Raw genomic sequence first — 18,955 nt, 5'->3', positions numbered from 1 at the left:
TGCCAGCCTTCAGCTGGCAGGAGCAGGCTGTTTTGGCCTCCAGGGGTCAGTATAAGGCGGCTTCAACTGTTAGCGGTGATAGCGGGGTACTTCCAGCAAGCGAGAGCGTTTTACGAAAGTAGCGAGTGGCACCTTCGACTAAAACAGGCTCAAGGGCCAGTGTGGGTAAAACCCACTTTGTTTTTACCCACAAAAGTTCAGGATCCTATAGTAGTTACTCTAAGGCAAAGGTGGGTAAGAGCCTCCTGCTGCCACCCCACCCTCAGGCCAATTGAAACCGGGAGGGGGAAAGGGGAGTGCCTGAAGTCTCCTGCCCCTAGTAGGGGCAAACAGCACTATAGGGCACCTGGAGGTGAGGGGAAAGACTTCACACACTCCCACTCCCAAGCCAAACAGGGTTAGTGGGTAGGGGAGCATGGGAAGTCTTCAAGCTAGAAGACAGGGTTAGCATTACTCAGTTCTCTCCAAGGGATGCAGAGCTATCCATAGCTTCCCTGAACGCTTCTGGACTAGGGATGGAAAAGATCGGTTAACTGATAAGAATTAATCGACTATTCTGTAGTCTCTGGAGGCGGGGCCAGCAGCCGCTGTAACAGAGGCAGCAGTGCAGGTGTCAGGCAGGAGTTGGTCCACGAGTGGAGCCAATTTAAACAGGTCCCCTTGTTGCCCAGTGCTGCTGCCTCGGATAAAGAGGCAGCAGAACAGGGTGGCAGCAGCCCGTCTAAGGTGGATCTGAGCTCTGGTTCCCAGCACAAGCTAGATCTGAGCCAGGCTGCCTGTCTGGCTCCTAATACACTTTAAATGCAGAGCTGCAGCAGAAGGAGGTTCTGAGCCTGGCATCAGCCAGAACTGAGCTGGGCTGCTGGCCAGCCTGCTAAAATATTTACTGGCAAGCGGGGGGAGGGGAGGGAGGGAGGAAGGAAGAAGATGGAAATGCAAGTAGTCTATAGCATTAACCTATAAGCTTTTGCTTATTGGTTAATTGACCATACTATTACATCCCTATTCCGGACTGGAGCCACAAGGACCAAAAGTAAAAAGTTGCCAAAACTTCATTTCACTCTCCACTAGGATTTGAAGGAAATGTTGAGTCGGCATTTCTTCTACACCCACCTTTGGCCTTTGCTTCCCTTTCACAAAACAAAGCCGCTCGGCCCATCTTGCTCTTATGCCTTCGTTTCAGAAGGGGATTAGTAGGCCAAAACGCTGGCTGCCAAGTCGTGTACTTTGTAGGCCCTTCACAAAGGTTCATGGGTTAGGAGGAGCCTTGACTACCTTAAAGTCTGGGAGCAGATTGGGGCAAATTCTACCCTGTTGTAACACCTGGGTTTTAAGACAAAAGGAGATATTTTTTTTAAAATAAGGGGGATTGCCTATCTCCTAGAACTGGAAGGGACCTTGAAAGGTCATTGAGTCCAGTCCCCTGCCTTCTCAGCAGGACCAAGTACCATCCCTGATGAATTTTTGCCCCAAATCCCTAAATGGCCTCGGCAAGAACTGAGCTCACAACCCTGGGTTTAGCAGGCCAATGCTCAAACCACTCAGCTATCCCTCCCCCCAATTAGCCCAGTGAATCCATCTGTGAAAAATCCTACTTCTGCCACCAATAGACTGGATCCAGGCGTAGGCCCATGTCACTCCTTTTTTACAAGGCCCCACTTTGGGGGCCACTGTGCTCTCTAGAAGAGAGGAAATCCCACCCCACAGGCCCTCCCTTACCTCTCTTCAGCAGGCTGGCTCTGTAGCGCCCCTCGAGGGTGCAGTTCCACCGCTCGAAGCGGAACTGGTACTGGCACTCCAAGGCGCTCATGCTGATGGCCTCCACAAGGGTCTCTGCCACGCCGGGATCCCGCCGGCACATCCTGCGCTGTTTCTTCTCCAGCTTCAGGCGGTCGCACACTTTGTAGTGGGCCTTGACGGCAGCCTCCTCCATTTCTGAGGTCAGAGGGAGGATGGTCAGGGGTTCATTCCCAGTCAGCCTGTGAAGAGACCAGGGGTGGGAAAAAATAGGAGCCCTTGTCATTTGAGCCTGGCAACTGTTTTCCGGCATTCTAGTGGCAAGTGCCAGGCACTGGCTGGAGGGGCCCTGCCTCAGGAGTTGGGGAGCAGAGGGAAGACCCAGAATGGGTTGCCTTATAGCTCTGCCATTGCTGCATGGAAGCCAATAAGCCAGCCCCTCTGACGCCCCCAGCTTCAGACCTACAGAAAAGGCAATGCTGCCAAGTGGTTTTAGTTTTCAGGTTCATTCCTTTAAAGTTTAGGAACTTTAAAATGGGAGGGGGAGGGAGGAGGTAATAGGTGTCCCATCCCCTTCTCCAAGCACCCGGCCCTTGCCTCATACAATGTGCAACAAAAGAAGCCCGCATACTGTTCCCGGTGTCGAGTGACTGGCTGCTGGACACGGGCCAGGCTGGCACCGGCCCCAGGGAGTAAAGAAGCTGCCGGAACATCTGCTCCAGGCATGAGCTGTTTGTTGGCTTGTCTACCCGTGGCTGGCTCCGACAGCACTGGCACCTGGCCGGAAGAGGGCAGTCAATGGGAATCACTATACCGGGTTTCCAGGGACCTGAAGATGCATTTCTCCCCCAGCCAAAAAGGAAGAATTGCGCAAGCCAGAATTTGAACGCCTGCTGGAATGTTTCAGGCCTGCACAGACGCACACAGAGCGAAGGCAGGGCTGGACGTTTGCCCTCACTGACACATGCTGTGCTTTCTGTATCCGACACAGACCCCTAACCAGGCCCAAAATGGGGAGGAAGGCAGCGAAGAGTAGGCAGTGGGGAGGGGGAGAAGGAGTCGTTTCCTGAGTTAAAAAAATAAAGAAAAAATTGAAAAAAAAAAAACTTAGTTACCCAGGTTAGTTTTTAGGAGGCATGCACAGGGATTCTCCCTACCAAGCAAGCAGTTCACCCCCTAAGGAGGAGGGGGTTTTTTGGGGGGGCGAGGGGACACAAGCCATTTCATGTAAGTCAGTACCCCTAGAAGGAGAGATCTGAAATTCTCCTGATTGTTTATGGATCTTGCTCACTCCAAGAGAGCGTCAGTGGGCAGTTGAGTGCGCTGTTAACTGCTAAGCTTCTTGGTTTCAGGACTGTCTAAAAAGTAAACTGAAGGGGGAACAAAGGGATAAAACCAACTATGTCTGGAAAGCTAAGACCAGCTCTACCAAATTAATGAAAGGTGATGGATGAGAATACAATAAATAAAATGCTCTAAGCCCTCAACTTAAGGGGCATTGGACCTAGCAGACAGCTAGCTGTGTGGCACTCTAAGCAAGCTTTAAAAAAAAAAAAAAAAAAAAAAAAATTACTTGAACAGGGTTTAAGTGCTGCAGCAAATTCTATGCACCATTCACCACATCTGCTCTGATGGTGGGTTCCTTGACACATCCACAATCAGGCGAGATGCACAAATCTAAGCTAGTAGAAAGAGGAGAGAGAGATACGGGAGTGGGAAAGATTTTCTAAATCAAGACTGCAAGACTTTTAAATTTTTCCATTTAGACTAACTCAGCTACCCCTCTGAAGTTTCTAAATCAAAGCAGCCTTCATGGATCTGGTACCACTCATTGCAATACCCGACAAGTGTTGCATAACAGTTGAATGCTACAATGGTGCAGGGGGAATGTGTATACTTGGATCCCATGGATAAGGTTTGTGACGTGACAACTGGGTTTTGGTGCCTCAGTTTCCCCGTGCCCTATTTGGCACTGCAAATGTTCAGAGGACAGGTGGCTCTTGATTCTCAGCCTTTAAAGGAAGGACTGAAGGTAGGGTTTGGAGTGGTGTGCAAAGGTCAGTTCAGGCCTCTGACAGTTATTTGGCAAGAGTGTCTGGAAAGCCAGAGAAGTAGCAAAATAATGAAGCATTAAAATGGGTCATAACTGATCCCTTTTAATTGCTCTGCACAGAGTCTGATGGACGGGGCCAAAATTGGCTGCGGGGCTTACGGCTGATCACTAAGGCGATGGACAACCCTAATTCATAGGTTTTCAGTATTACCGTGGTTTTAGCTCACTCTTCGTAGAACACCAGAGAAAGTGGCCAGATTCCCTCTTCCGAGATGGACAACTGCCCACCCTCTGAGTATCTGAGAAGACATCACAGACTGACTGGAAAGTCCAGCTCTAGGGAGGTCATTCATGTCCCTTCAACTCTCTGGATAGGACCAGTCTGATTTTTGGCCTCTGAGGCTCAAAACCGGGCTTAAATGAGCCAGTTCCTCCAAACCCTTTGAAGTTACTGACCTTAAGGGTTTGTCTACACTAGCAAGGCGATAGCGACACCATTGCTATAACCCTGCAGCACAAGTCCTTTTTCCAGCCCAAAGAACATCACTTCCTGAAGCAATGGTAGCTAAGTCAACAGAAGCTAGGTCTACACCTGGCATTAGTTGGGTACAGCCCCAGGGATGGTGCAGCCTGAAATAGGCAGGGGGAGGAAAATCATCCATGAGTGACACGTTTGAAGTCTAGACCAGGCCTTGGTTTCAGGAAGAAGCTTTCTTTGCCACACAATTTACAGAGAAGCTAAATGAATTATTTGCTTCAGTCTTCATATGGCGAGGAAGAGTCCCAAACCTGAGTCATTCTTTTTAGGTGACAAATCTGAGAATTGTCCCAGATTGAGGTATCATTCAAGGAGGTTTTGGAACAAATTGATAAACATAGTAGTAACAAGTCACCAGGACCAGATGGCATGCACACAGGAGTTCTGAAAACTCAAATGGGAAATTGTGGACCTATTAACTGTGGCTTGTAACCTAAGCTTTAAATCTGCTTCCATACCTAATGGCTGGAAGATACTATCATGATGCCAATATTTAAAAGGGGCTCTAGAGGTGATCCTGGCAATTACAGACCAGACCAGCAAGTCCAACAATTCAGTGAGCACAGACTTCAGCAAGCACAACCATCAAGTAACGGCCCGATCTCTATCGGTCGCCACAGTTTCATTGGCCGCAGGCAAACAGGAACAAAAAAAAAAAAAAAAAGCCGGACAAGAGAACGAGTTCTCAGTTGTACCTCAGAAACCAGGCACATTTACAAGGTCAGAAGCAGATGCTATCTGGCCAACAAGGGCCGGTCCCATTCAGAAAAAAGCCACCACAAAAAGGGAGTAGAGTGGGGGAGAGGAAAGTAGTGAGACTCTCCCAGAACTCATGCTCCACCTGAGGCAGGATTTCTGTGGAGTAAAATGCACCTGGAGCACACGATCCATGCCTATTCCAGCAGGGAACCCCAGTTTAGCACTCTGGACTTCACTGTGCCGCTTCAGAGGGCTGAGGGGGCCCTCCTCTTACCCCCCCCCCCCCCCCAAGTCCCACAGACACACCCTGCGCCAGGGAGAGTCCTGCCCGAGAATGCTGGCTTAGAGCTGCCACTGCATGGAACCCTTTTAATCCATCAAGCCCTTTTACGCAACCTCTGCTAAGCGGGGTCCTGCGAGGCCATGAGTCAGATGCTGACACTGTTCGGCGGAGGCTGCTCCTGCCACGGCGTCCAGGGCTCAGTAGGGCTGAGGGAATCAACTTGTACCCCCCCAAAAAAAAAATTCCTGGGCTCTGGCAATGAAGCACCCACCTAGGATGCTGCATGGGATGATATTTTGGCTTGAGTAGGTGGCTAATTTCCCTCCCAGCCCCCTACTACAGGCCTTGCTGGATGGGCAAGAAAGCTACGTTTGGTCTTTCCGAGGCAGAGTAGGGTAGAATCCAGTGCTGCCTCCACACTGCTTGGGGGGGGGGGGGGGGGGGAGAAGAGGGGAGGAGGGAGAAGAGAGAGAGAGGGGGAAGGGCAAGTTACTTCACCTTTGTGCCCCATCCCCACCCTTCACCCATCTTTTAGAGAGTGACTTTGTCCCCCTCTCGGCACAGTGCAGCCCAACCTTGGTTGGGGCCTCTGGAGATCATCTGATCGTGGACATGTTCCCTTGACCAATCCCAGCTCCCTCCCAGGAGCCGAGCACAGTTGGTGGGAGCAGTTTAATGCTGAAGGTGGATTTGTGTTGGTCTGGTTTCACCATTCAGCCTGCACCCAACTGCAGCACTTGGTTTGGAACCATCAAAGCTACTATCTTCCCCTTTCTGGGAAGGGATATTATCGCAATATTTAAGTCAAGGATAAATTGTTGACAGGGAGCTATCCTAGATGATCAATTGTGGCCAGCCCCATGATAGCCAGGAATGGTATCTCTAGCCTGTTTGTCAGAGGCTGGGAACGGGTGACAGGAGAGGGATCACTTGGTTCCCTGTTCTGTTCCCTCCCTCTGGGGCACTTGGCATTGGCCACTGTTGGAAGACAGGACAGTGGGATAGATGGACCTTTGGGCTGACCCAGTCTGGCAACATCAGAAGGGCCAAAGGGTTTCTCGATCTTAGGGATGGGTCATGATACAGTTGGAGTATTTAAAATTCAACCCTTCTGTCTCGCTGACGAGTGGGTTAGACGGACATCAGGGGATGATCTAGATCAGGGCTACTCAGCTTTGAAAGCCCCAGGGGCCACAATGATACTCACAGCACATGCCGAGGGCCGCAACTTAAGTGTGGTTGCATGGACATGCAAATATATGCAAATAGCTTTTCACACTGACAGACTTGAATACAAAGATTAAGACAACACAACACGCAGGTCCCATTGAAGTCAGTTCTGTGGATCTTAATAAAATGCAATGGTTACCTGATTTCCAACCACGAAACAGCACTTTTAACGAGCTATGACAGTCCGGGAATTTAAGTTACCAAAACTCCTTAACAGAAGACCATTACTCTGTTTTGGCTTCACAACACTCCATGAATGTAGCCACTAAAGCACATATCAACCCAAACTGCATTGTGGGTTGCAGGCCAGGCATGGAGAGGCCCCGGTCAAGACGGTGTTTGGTCCTGCCGTGAGTACAGGGGACTGGACAACTTCTTGGGGTTCCTTCCAGTTCTAGGATTCCATTTTGCCCTAGTGCGCCCCATGGTGGCAGACAAGACCCCTAGGCAGATCTGAATTTGTGGCAATATGGATTTGACCGAGTTTAGAGAGGCTACTCCTGGAGGAGCTCTGTTTTTAGGCAAGCTCCAAGCCAAAGCTTTTAAACTCCCTATCTACTGAAGATTTTTGTGATGCATCCCTCAGACCAGAGAAATAGCATCCCTGTGTTGCCAGTGAGCTACTCCTGGGTGGACATAAGTCAGGAGTTTGTCAAGTCTTGAGTCAAGCAGAGCCACATATAGAATCCCAGGGCTGGAAGAGACCTCAGGAGCCCATCAGATCCAGCCACCTACCCAAAGCAGGACCAATCCCAACTCAATCCTCCCAGCCAGGGCTTTGTCAAGCCAGGACTTCAAAACCTCTAGGGATGGAGATTCCACCCCCTCCCTAGGGAACCCATCCCAGTGCTTCACCACCCTCCTAGGGAAATAGTTGTTCCCAATATCCAACCTAGACCTCCCCCACTGCAACTTGAGACCGTTGCTCCTTGTTTTGCCATCTGCCCCCACTGAGAACAGCCTCTCTCCAGCCTCTTTGGAACCCCCCCCCCCCCTTCATGGAATTGAAGGCTGCTCTCAAATCCCCCCTCACTCTTCTCTTCTGCAGATAAAAGAAGCCCAAATCCCTCAGCCTCTAATAGGTCAGGTGCTCCAGCCCCCTGATCATTTTGGTTGCCTTCCACCAGACCCTCTCCAATGCATCCACATCCTCTATAGTGGGGGACCCAGAACTGGATGCAATACTCCAGATATGGCCTCACCAGTGCTGAATAAAGGAATAATCACTTCTCTAGATCTGCTGCCAATACTCCTCCTAATGCAGCCAATACTCCTCCTAATGCAGCCTAATAAGCCATTAGCCTTCTTGGCTACAAGGGCATACTATTAACTCAGCCAGCTTCTCATCCCCTGTAATCCCCAGGTCCTTTTCTGCAGAACTGCTGCTTAGCCAGTCTATCCCCAGCCTGTAACAATGTTTGGGAATCTTCTGTCCCAAGGGCAGGACTCTGCACTTGTCTTTGTAGAACCTCAAATTTCTTTTGGCTCAATCCTCCTCTAGGACACTCTGAACCCTATCCCTACCCGCCAATGTAGCTGCCTCTCCTACTAGCTCAGGGTTATCCACAAACTTGTGGAGGGTGCAACCCATACCCTCATCCAGGTCATTAATAAAGATATAGCCCATTTTGGTCAACATGTATTTTTAAAAAGATCTAGTACACCCACCAGCAGTGCCAGGCCTGTTGAAACAGCCCCCTGCCCTTTTGAAAGATTGCTCTACAGGAGAGATGTACTACCACCCCACCTACCCCCATTGACAGTCTCCTTTTTACATGGCTACTTTGCCTGCATCAGCCCCTCTTCCTTATGGATCCTCATCTCTATTCCCTTTCTTCCAAAAGGATTTTAATTGATAGATATCTCTGCTGAATCCTGTATGAAGCGACCATCGCTTGATGTGGCCTTGTTCTGCACAGTGCAGTGTGAACTAACATCTGAGATTAGAACTTCCTGAAAGTTGGAAGGAGACGACTGGGATTCCCCCCCCCCGCCCCATAACTTTCCCATCACACCCCCCTTCTATGAAGCAGAAGTGTTATTTGAAGCATACTGGGTCCCAGAGAAGAATTGGGCCACTCCACTAGCTTCAAATAGAGATTCATTTGGACACCTGCAGATGGCCACGTCTAGGCTTTGAAGGCCAGTAACTAATGAAGCATTCACCACACTGGTTTGTGTTTGTGAGTGAAAACAAGGGTTTCAAGGTCCACAGTTTACAGACTAACCAGTGAATTATTCCCACAGCATAGAGCTCTTACGGATCCTGTTTGGAACCACTGCCCACCCATCCAACAAGCAGCTGTTGGCCTCGAGGTCAAATTGAACATAAGAGCATAAGAACAGTCATACTGGGTCAGACCAAAGCTTCATCCAGTCCGGTAGCCTGTCTGCCGACAGTGGCCAGCACCAGGTGCCCCAGAGGGGGTGGACCGAAGACAATGATCAAGCGATTTGTCTCCTGCCATCCTTCTCCAGCCTCTAACAGAGGCCAGGGACACCATTTCTATCCCGGCTAATAGCCTTTTATGGACCTAACCTCCATGAAATTATCTAGCTTCTCTTTAAACTCTGTTATAGTTCTAGCCTTCACAGCCTCCTCTGTCAAGGAGTTCCACAGGTTAACTATGTGCTGTGTAGACAAATAGATTAAGAGGTTTTAGGCTTTACCAAGTCATGGGAAGCCTCCCATCTACTTCCAGGTTTCCAGAAGTAGCCATTCAAGCTAATTCTATGAATTCGAATCTAATGTACAGGAGATGCTCTGCCAGCATCCAGATGCTCATGACCGCTACAGTCCAATGTGGACCAAAACACGGCAAGAAATCCATCACTGCATAAGAAGCAAGCCACCACAAGTCTCGTGCTACACTTCAGAGAATGAAGTGTTTCCATTTTGGCTACAGACAACCCTCCCACAAAAAGCCAACCCAGCAAAACAAAGCTCACTCCCCACCCCATATATCTATATAAAAAACCACACACCACCTTCCTTCCAAACCTCAGCCCAGCGTTGTTGGCCTTCTGGGATGTCCCAGAGCATGTCAAATCCCCCATGTCCAAAGAACAGCCTGTTACCAGTTACCCCTGTTATAAAGTGAGGGAAAAGGTAGAAAGTCCTTTTTACATCACAGAAGGGGCCTGGTGAGGTTTTACAAGTCACAACCAAAACCCCATGGATTGACAGGCAGCACCATGCATAAAGAGTACGCGCGCATTCATGTAGATTGCTAGGCACACACATCACTAAGAGCAAGTTCAGAGCACCAATTCAGGATGGGCAAGTCTCTGGGCCTCTACTCTAGCTTCTCAGGGGCTTTGGCCACCACAGAATACCCCTGCTTCTCAAAATCCCATTAGTGTTGGTTTGCCCCTTCCCCCCCCACACACCTCTCCCTTAATGATCCTCCTAGACATGCCTTTGTTCAGAGGGGCCCTCCCATCCTCATTATCCAAGGGCCCCCCACCCTGGGAGCAAGGAACCAACTGCCCCCCCCCCCCCCCCATCTGCTATTTGCCGTGCTGTGCCTTCCATCTCCAGGCCATCTCATGGGCAACCTACAGTGGCCAAGGGTTTGCCCACTGCTGTAGGTGAAACTTGCTGACATTTTCCTAGTGGTGCCTACACCAGGGGTTAGGAGGTTGGCCAATGCAGTACCGAATTGTGTGGGATTTTAAGCAAGCATCCACCAAGGCCTAAAGCTTTCTACTCACAAGGAGCTGTCTGGCCAGATCTTTGCAAGAGCCCTCATTTTACCTCACTCTCTAAACGTTGGTGGAGGAACAGAGAGATGGAGGCCTCTGGCCCAACTGACCTTTGCCACAGTCTCTTGCCTGGAACGTGGCTCATACCGGAGAGTTGGCCAGTGTGAGCTTTGGAAGCGCTGCCGTGTTTGGAGGTTTTTTGGGTTGGCAATGGCCACATTCAACTCAACTCCCTTCTGTGGGAGCTCCCGGGTAGCTTAGCACCCAGTGACCTAATTCCCCCGGGACAGCCCCATTTGGTTTAAGCAAGCAGGGTTTTGCTCCCCCCTTCATCCGCTCAGGAATGACAGCCAGCAGCTCGATTCAGGGAGAATTTTTTTTATTCCGCTTTGGACCTGCTGGTGGCTGTGGAATGTGTGGGCCAGGGCACTTTCCTCTCCCAAAGTGCAAGACAGCATTAGCTTCCACCTTCACAGATTGTGCCAGGCGTTATTCTTGCCTCAGCCCTCCTCCTCAAGATTTCATGAGCAACCTGACCACCCCCCCTCTGGAAAAAAAAATTTAGGAATGCAATACTATTCATTATTCTACACAAGCAAAAACATACATAGTGTTGTTCCTTCTTGCATGGATCCCACCTGAGCATAGATGTGGAGGATTGGTACAAGGAAGCACTGGAAGGAGAGGCAATAGGCTTAAAAGAAAAAGCTTCAACCCCTTCAGTGCCTCATTTTTGGGGACAGAGGCTCTGGAATTAGCTCCTGTTTCTAGCCACACACATGAGGCGTGAGACCTAGTTTCTGCTGCAGCTGGTTGACTTCAACTGTTGGGGCTGTCAAAGAGCCAAGTTCCTCCTCTTTTGAGGCACCAGAGAAGAGGAGGCAAAGGTAAGGTTTGTAGCTAGAGCACTGAAGCACAAGATTGACCAGTCATTGGTCGTAGCGACAGCTTCGACAGTCATGGATTATGCTACCTGCCGCACAACCCAGTGCGGCGCTATTGACTTGCGTGGAATAGACAGATGGAGTCTGAGCCAATTGCCTTCCACATGGAGTTGTTTCAGGTGTGAAATAGGACAAATGGAAATGCCCTCTCAAAGTGGCGACAGAAGGACACTAAGCAGGGGTGCAAGAATCTGACCCTTAACCCTCCCCCCCCACACACACACTTTTCAGGGCTGCACACAACCCCTGGCCCACCAATGTCACACAAGTGTTTGATACAAGGCAGTGGAATTGCACAAGCTTGCCCACAGCCCTGTGGCTTTGGCAGAGCTAGCCAAGGTAGAGATAACAGCCAAGTGAGAGATTGGCCTTCCCACAGATGCTTTACACTTGCTTCTTGCTCTGCCTGGTGAGGGGATGGGGACACAAGATTAGGTCTGACTTGCAGATGCAATTTCTAACTGTTGCTACCAATTCATTGTATGCACCTTGGATAAGCCAGCTAATCTGTTAACGCACAGCCTTGCAGTGTTGATACATCTTCTGCACAGCGGTATCACACTACAAATGGGGGGGTGGATATGGTCCACAATGGGGGGGGTCACTGTTAGTGCACTCCTGCAGACAGAGTTCACACTTTCACTGCTGTAGCAAAATGTCCATGGGGGGGGGCGCGTGGGGTTGGGCACCTGCTAACAAAAATCTTGATCCAGTTTAAGTGTAGACCTAGCCTAAACTGGTTATGGCCACCTTAGTCATTTGTCAAGGTGACAAAAGCATCTGGTTATTTTCCAGACAGCCCTCCTGTGAAGTTCCATCTACTATAGGGGTATGTCTAGACTACATCCCTCTGGTGACAGAGGGATGCAAGTTAAACATACTGAAATTGCTGATGAAGCATGGGATATTTAAATCCCTGCTTCATTAGGATAAAAATGGCAACCACAGCAGTTTGCCAGCAAAAAGCTGCAGTCTAGTGGGGGTTCAGTTGACAAAAAAGCCTTTTCCAACTGATCCTGTAAACCTCATTGCACAAGGCATAAGGGATCGGTCGGAAAAGGCTTTATCAACCAATCCCCATCTAGACTGGGGCTGTTTGCCGGCAAATTGCCACATTGGCAAAAAGTGGCAGCCATTTTTATTTTAATTAAGCATGGGATATTTAAATCGCCGCTTCGTCAGCAATTTCAGTATGTTTAACTTTACATCCCTCTGTCAGAGGGATGTAGTCTAGACATATCCTAGTAGTTGAAAGACTTTTCTTTGGTGGGGGGGAGGAAGGGGAGGTTTGATGCCTCTGAAAGACAAGTTGGACCACAAGTGCCCACGTTAACAGCACGTGGTTGGCAGGAGCGCCTTTTTGCTGAAAGCGCTAACCCAGCCCCCCGTTATCAGGCAGTTTTTTGTCCACACCAGAACTAACAGCCAGCACCTCTGCTACCCAACTGGTAAGTGACATGGTTGTCAAGATGCAGCTGTGTTACTAAAGCCCGTGTAGTGCAGGCAAAGCCTTTGAATAATCACAAGAGATTAAGGGCACAGACTAAGGGCTTTTAATTATTAGGCACCCACTGCTATGGAGAAGCTAGCTTCTAGGGGAGTCACTTCTCAGTTTATGGAGGACACTGGATGTCAGCACAGTAATGGTGGCAAGTCTAGTGTTTTAAAGGGTTTCTCTAGGAGTCAAGCGAGCCCTCAATTCTCCAGGATGTGGGCATTGGCAAGGATGGCTGGAACCGTGCCACAGCAGGCCATGTGTTAATGTCCGTCTCCTCGGTCTGCTCCCCTGCCAGAGAGCACATCTGACTTGGTAATTAATCACTCATTTGTCTCCCCAACACCTCAGCCAGCCTTTTGTTAAGCCTCGCCTCCCAAATTTAACAGCTTGGGAGGTGGAAGTCACGCAAGGAAGGATCTGGCCTTTCCTCTGGCCACGTTCCCCCAGCCCCGCACGTCATATCAGTCCTGTCACATGGCTCGGACAGCTCTGCAGCCAGGGCTGTGGAATTCTGCAGAGCCCTGGAAGGTAGCTGGTTCCCTAGTGCCCCGAACCAGCTGGAAAGGTTTGAGCCTTAAGAGTGGTGGCTGGCAGAGCAGAGGCAGGTTCGTCACCCCTCTCCCGGCCGTTTTACAATCCACCGAGATCAGACTGCGGAGAAGTGGGATGGTTGGGCCGTTTGACACATCGTCTGCTCTATTTTGGGAGTGGTTTTACAGCTCAGCAATGCCTGTGCTGCCCAGGGGCGACGGCTATTCCACTCAGCCCCGGGCTTGAGTGTCATCTTACCCTGCAGGCAGGTTTAAACCCAAACAGGTGAAAAAACAAGCCAACAGGGTACTGGGGAGAACAGGCTGTTTGAACCGGGACTAGGCCACCGGGATGCACGGACGTTCCCGTAACTCCTTCAGGTTCAATGGAACAGTTACCAGTGCAGTGGCTGGTGCTCTTAATTAGCAGGGGAGGAAATTAAGAGGCTGGAATACACTTGGCTGCCTTGAAGGGGACTTTACAAGCAGTTAGTCATTTTTGTTGGGGGCTTAAAAAAGAAAAGCTACCCAAGTGCATATAACAGACACACCCACTCTGTGCATGGGTGTTGCAGCTCACTGCAGAAGCCCTGAGGATTAAAAGCAGGCCAGAGGGAGTTTACCTCCACCCTTCCAACCAGTCAGGGCTGAGCTGAGCCCTCTAAAAGGCTGCAGTGTGGAGGGGAGTTCACTCTCACCTTGCCCAGCAAGGGAGAAGGAACTCTGTCCCAGTTGGGGAGGAAGCTATCAGCACCTTAGGGGGAGCAGTGCTGGGCAAGCTATGGGGAGCTGGAGTGAAGTTGTAAGGGGACAGGGAAGTGGTCCTGGGAATGGGAACAAGGGTAGGACATGGCTGCTGGCAAAGAGGCCCTGGGTTGGGGTCCAGAGTAGAAGGTCGGTCTGCCTCCCTCCCCGCTTCTTCCTTGCATTGGGCCAGGACACTGAAGCGTGGCCTAGCCAAATGGCAGCTTCCTCCCACACCCTTTGGAGCTGCAGTTGGTCTCTGCGGTAGGTGAAAAAGCTGCCCACACCCCTCGAAAGGGGAAGAGACCAGAGTAGCGGGCACTGTTCCCTGAATGCAGTGGCCTCCTCAGGACAAGAGGGTCTAGAGCCAGAGGCTATGGGCAACACACCAACCAGGGCTAAAACTTGGTGTGACCAGGTACTACACCTCTGTTTTGGGGGCAAGCCCTGATTAAAGCTTTAGTTTAATCAATGGAGCTACTGGCTTATCCCTAAGACCTTGCCTACTGCTCCAAGAGATACCCAGTGAGGATAAATATCAATATAGGAACAAGGCTGGGGGGAGCGCAGGACTGGATTGTGGAACACTGACCTCCCTTGCTTCAACTCAAAGCATTGGATGCACTTCAGCCTACCTTTTCTAGGCCCTGGTCAACACCAAGAAGTTTTCAAAAAAAAAATACCCTCTCCTTCCCCCAGCCATTTCAAAATAATCAGAGCAGCCATATTAAGCCCATTATTTTGAAATTTGCCAATAGCCTGTCATAAGACAGGATTTTTGGGTCTCTCCTCCACGTCCGTCTCTCTCCTCCTGCCTCCCCCTATCTCTGCTCTCCTTTGCCTCCCTCTCCATCTGTCTCCTCCTCCTCCTGCCTCTTTTGGGGGACCCCAGAGCCCAAACAGCTGTTTGGGTACTGTGCTCCCCATGCCGCATGGGGCGCGCAGAGCCCAAACAGCCGCTTGCGCCTCTCGCTCCTGTGTGGCAGCCCAGTCAAACAGCGCAGAAGTCAGCCAAGCACCACGGCAGGAGGCGAAGGGGGGGGGAGGTGGTGACATTCATGGCCGGGGAGCAGGCCCTGGAGCCGCTGTCACCCTGCAGGTCACCACCCCGCCCTTCTCTTCCTGCCATGGTGCTCAGCTGACTTCTGTGCCCCTCAGCCAGGCCACTGTGGGGGAGCAAGCGGCAGAAGTGGCCGTGGGGCTCCCCCCCAGTGGCCCAGCTGAGCTGTGTAGAAAACAGCCGAGCACCATGGCGGGAGGCGAAGGACACGACTGAGGCAACAGCCAGCATTTCAGCGTTCGAGTCACAGACATTGGGCTACTATGTATTGATAACAAGCTGACTTTACAGTCTGCACGCCTGCTTTCCCAGGGGAATAACGCTCCCCAAAATCATTCCAAGTAATGAAGCGCCAATGCTTCCTGAGGCCCACATTGAGGGAGTGCAGCCATAATCACAAAGCCTGCCTTGGACCAATTGCAAGGCTCCCTCATTGGGGGGGGAGGGGGGGAGACACATGCTACTTTGAATGTTATTTTAGGAAGTTATTTCAAAAACTCCTAATGTAGACATGCCCCAGGAAAGCAGCATTACGCCTCAGGATAGACAGCATCCTCCCCATAGGGGACACAGAGAACTATGGCAGATTTGCAGGGGAAACCAAGGGGGTAATCTTATTGGACCAACTTCTGTCGGTTCAAAAAGCTTGTCTGACATGGGGCCCTTCTCATACATGCAACTCAAAAGCTTCTATTTTTCCCCCCACCAACAGAAGTTGATCCAATAAAAATACTCACCCACCTTGTCTATCTAGCATCAAGAGACCAACACGGCAAGCAATGCGACAGAGGGTCACCCCATCTTCATTCCCTACTGGAAGTTGCTTGCTTATGAGTGGCATAACCTACACCCAAATTCTTTTCCAGCCTTCTGGGAGAGAAGGGGATCTGGAACTGCTTTGTGGGTTACTTTTAGCCTGGATTCCTCTTGGGTTGAAGGAGGAAAACTAGTCATTTGCACTGGGTCTTCCTTCCACAGCATGGACATGGTGTTCAGCAGCTACTTGGAGGGATTCCTAGTTTGGCTTGGGAGCATTGATTGGCAGCAAAATGGGGAGGACATCCCTGCGTGGGAAGGGCAGCAAAGTGATGGTGCTGAAGCGCTCACAAGAACCACACCTGCGGTCTTCACAAGAGCGGGGACCCATGGAGAAAGGCAGGGATGTTTGTACCAACGAGATCACCATGGGGTTGCGTGTACACATGGAATCCCGACAGCCAGAGTGAGACCAAATCAAATCCAGACCTCCATTGATGTAGACTCCGATGCAGCCAACAGCTGGATGCAAGGCGACACCCGAACCCTGAGTCAGCCAAACTGCCCGAGCACATGCCAGCAGCTTGAGTAACTTGACAGAGTTCCATGCCTAGAAGGCAGAGGGAGGTGAAATGGTTTGCAGAGACTCCACCAAGGCCATCGTACAGCTCAGTACTGAAGAAGGGTGTTGTCCTGATCCCTAGGCCCCAGTGTCACCACAAGGCACCCTTTCCCTTCTTACCCGAGGGCAGTAGAAGCAACAGGTCTGGTTGAAGTATTTAGATGCTTCCTGTGTACATGAGATCATGTACAGGAGAATTTTTAAGGGAGGGTGAGCATTTGCAGTGGGGTTGGTCATGGACTTCAATGGGAGCTGCTGTGCTCCGGATGGCGTTCCTCTTCTATAGCATCCCTCTCTGCAATCCTGTTGGTCTCTGCATCATTTCCCTCTTCTCACCCCATCTGTACTATTGGATAGTACCCCCCCCACCACCACCACCACACACACACACACACACACCCCCTTGTCTGTTCAGAGCCGTGAGACAAAGTTTCTTTAGGGCAGGGGCTTTCTTACAGAGAGTTTGTATCAAGAGCCCTAGTTTCATTCTACTTGCAGGCCCCATTTGAATCAACTGCTGGTGTCAATGCTTAGCAGCTGCACACACCACTTAGACAAATTTGTGCTGACAGTTGACAGATGGAAAAAAAAATCCAAATCTGGAACCAGGCAGACCAATGCATTAAACAAGCATTTCCTTCCCGTATTGATTATGCTTTCAGTGCATTACCCCTCCCCCACCACCAGAATCAACTGAGTGTTGGACCTAGCTAGTTCCAATCAGATTAGGGAATGTTAAGAAGATCTTAGCAAGTGGACAGTGTACGTTTACATAATTAGCCTGCTACTTGTAAATTCCTTGACCAGTGCCAGTGGTAGATTTTCACCACCTAAAATAGCCCAAAGCTGTTGATTCAGGGGACACACACACAAAATGTTACCCATACTCCAACACAGGATTGTTCCTATAGCTATCTGAACCCCTTGGGGTGTGGTTGCCAGCCAGTACATCAGAATCTGTTAAATCTTAGGGCCTCTGACAAGCGATCCCAACTAGTTTGGCCAAGAAACTATCAAATGCCGGCACTTTGAATGCTCCGCATCTCCTGCTCCCCCCCCCCCCCCCAGCTTGCTGGGCAGATCAGAAAAAGAGGGGGCACTATGTCAGGGTGTGCCCTCTCCCACTCTGTAGCCTATCCAGAGAGCAGAGAGGGGGTACAACAGGGCTTGGGACGGAGGGAGTTTTCTGGCTGCTTTTTAGAGTGGTGCAGGGCCAGGGCAGGGGTGAGCCTGTATCAGCCCCACTTGTAGTAAGCTGTGTCCAGCTAGAGCCTGCATCCCGAACCACTGCCCCAGTCAAACCCCTCCTGCACCCCAAGCCTCTGCCCTAACTGAGCCCCTCCCCCACCTTCCTTACCGAACCTATACCCCCTCCTGCAGCTGAACAGCCTGTTCCAAGCTCAGAGCAACTCCAGATCCCTTAACTCGAGACCAGAGCCTGCAACCCTCTACCTACCCTCCCTTCCAAGCAGGCAGTGAGAGCAGGGGAGGGGCCTTGCAGAAGAGGCAGGAAGGAATTCGGACAAGGGTGTTTGGGTTTGATGCAGATCCTGGATTGGACTTAAATTAAGTGGATTGTGCCTATAAAAGCTCATGATCCCGTCTACATTTGGCTCTTCCAGGTGCTGTAGACCCATTTGTTTTAAGTCTGTAGGTCACACCAGCCACTGAAAGGGACAACATTTATATGCAGATTTGATGAAGAGGAAGTCTGAGACCCAAACAAGGCTGCTTTTACAGAGTTACATGTCAGAAGTGAGAGATCTAATGGCCAATCCAATCTCTTCCTCCATTAGCATCCTGATCCCATGAAGGGCTTGTCCTAGTTATATGCCAAGAAAAGTTTTCAACGTATACCCCCTTACAACACTTCCCTCTACGTGACTCATGTAGGGAATGGACCAAAAATCTACTAGGGTAACTTCAAGAAATGGTTATGCCACGGAAAGGCATCTACACCTAGTATCCAATTCTGAACCTCAATGCAGGTGAGCAATGCCCAGTGATGTCACTCATATTCTCATCCTAGGGGAGCACTGGGGCCATTGTCAACAAGCCAAGAGGCCACCCCAAGCTAGTTAATCCCATCTTCTGTTAAGTGGCAATTCCCTGCCTTCCTGAACCAGACCAGGCATCCCTGCCCATTAGACATCTAGTGACTCGCAGGGGGACCTTTGCTATAAAAGCACCAGCTTTTACTGCTCCTGCATTACTGCTCCTGCAAAGTGAAGTGATTCTACAGCTCAAGAGACGGTGGCCAACGTAGAGTCTCCCTCCAACAACTGAGCTAGACAAGGAACCAACTTAGATCTATGTTGTTTCTCCATTATACCAACTCTAAAACTAACACTCTGTACAGCGTGAGTCCACCAAGCAGCTACTGTAATCGGATATGACATTTCACAGGTCAACTTCATTGCTGCATGTGGTTGGACAGCTACCAACATTTCCCCCTATTTCCAGTCCTGTGGGAGGTCGCCATCTCCTCTCCCAAGCTAGGAAGGGAGAACTGATGAGGATTCTAGGTAGGCTGCAGATAGCAACAGAATGCAGGTG

General features: G+C 50.4%; 1 protein-coding gene across 1 annotated transcript in view; it reads right to left on the bottom strand.

The window, feature by feature from the left end:
- Positions 1–18,955, bottom strand: part of WNT9A (Wnt family member 9A) — a 68,171-nt gene that overhangs the window by 25,151 nt on the left and 24,065 nt on the right. The window contains exon 2 of the mRNA XM_075922962.1: positions 1,720–1,979. Coding sequence (XP_075779077.1) covers positions 1,720–1,979 — 260 coding nt within the window. The remainder of the gene's footprint in view (positions 1–1,719; positions 1,980–18,955) is intronic.

Source organism: Pelodiscus sinensis, chromosome 2, assembly GCF_049634645.1.
Source record: "Pelodiscus sinensis isolate JC-2024 chromosome 2, ASM4963464v1, whole genome shotgun sequence".
Taxonomy (NCBI): domain Eukaryota; kingdom Metazoa; phylum Chordata; order Testudines; family Trionychidae; genus Pelodiscus; species Pelodiscus sinensis.
The sequence above is the reverse complement of the archived record's forward strand: the minus strand, read 5'-3'. Positions and strand labels throughout refer to the sequence as shown.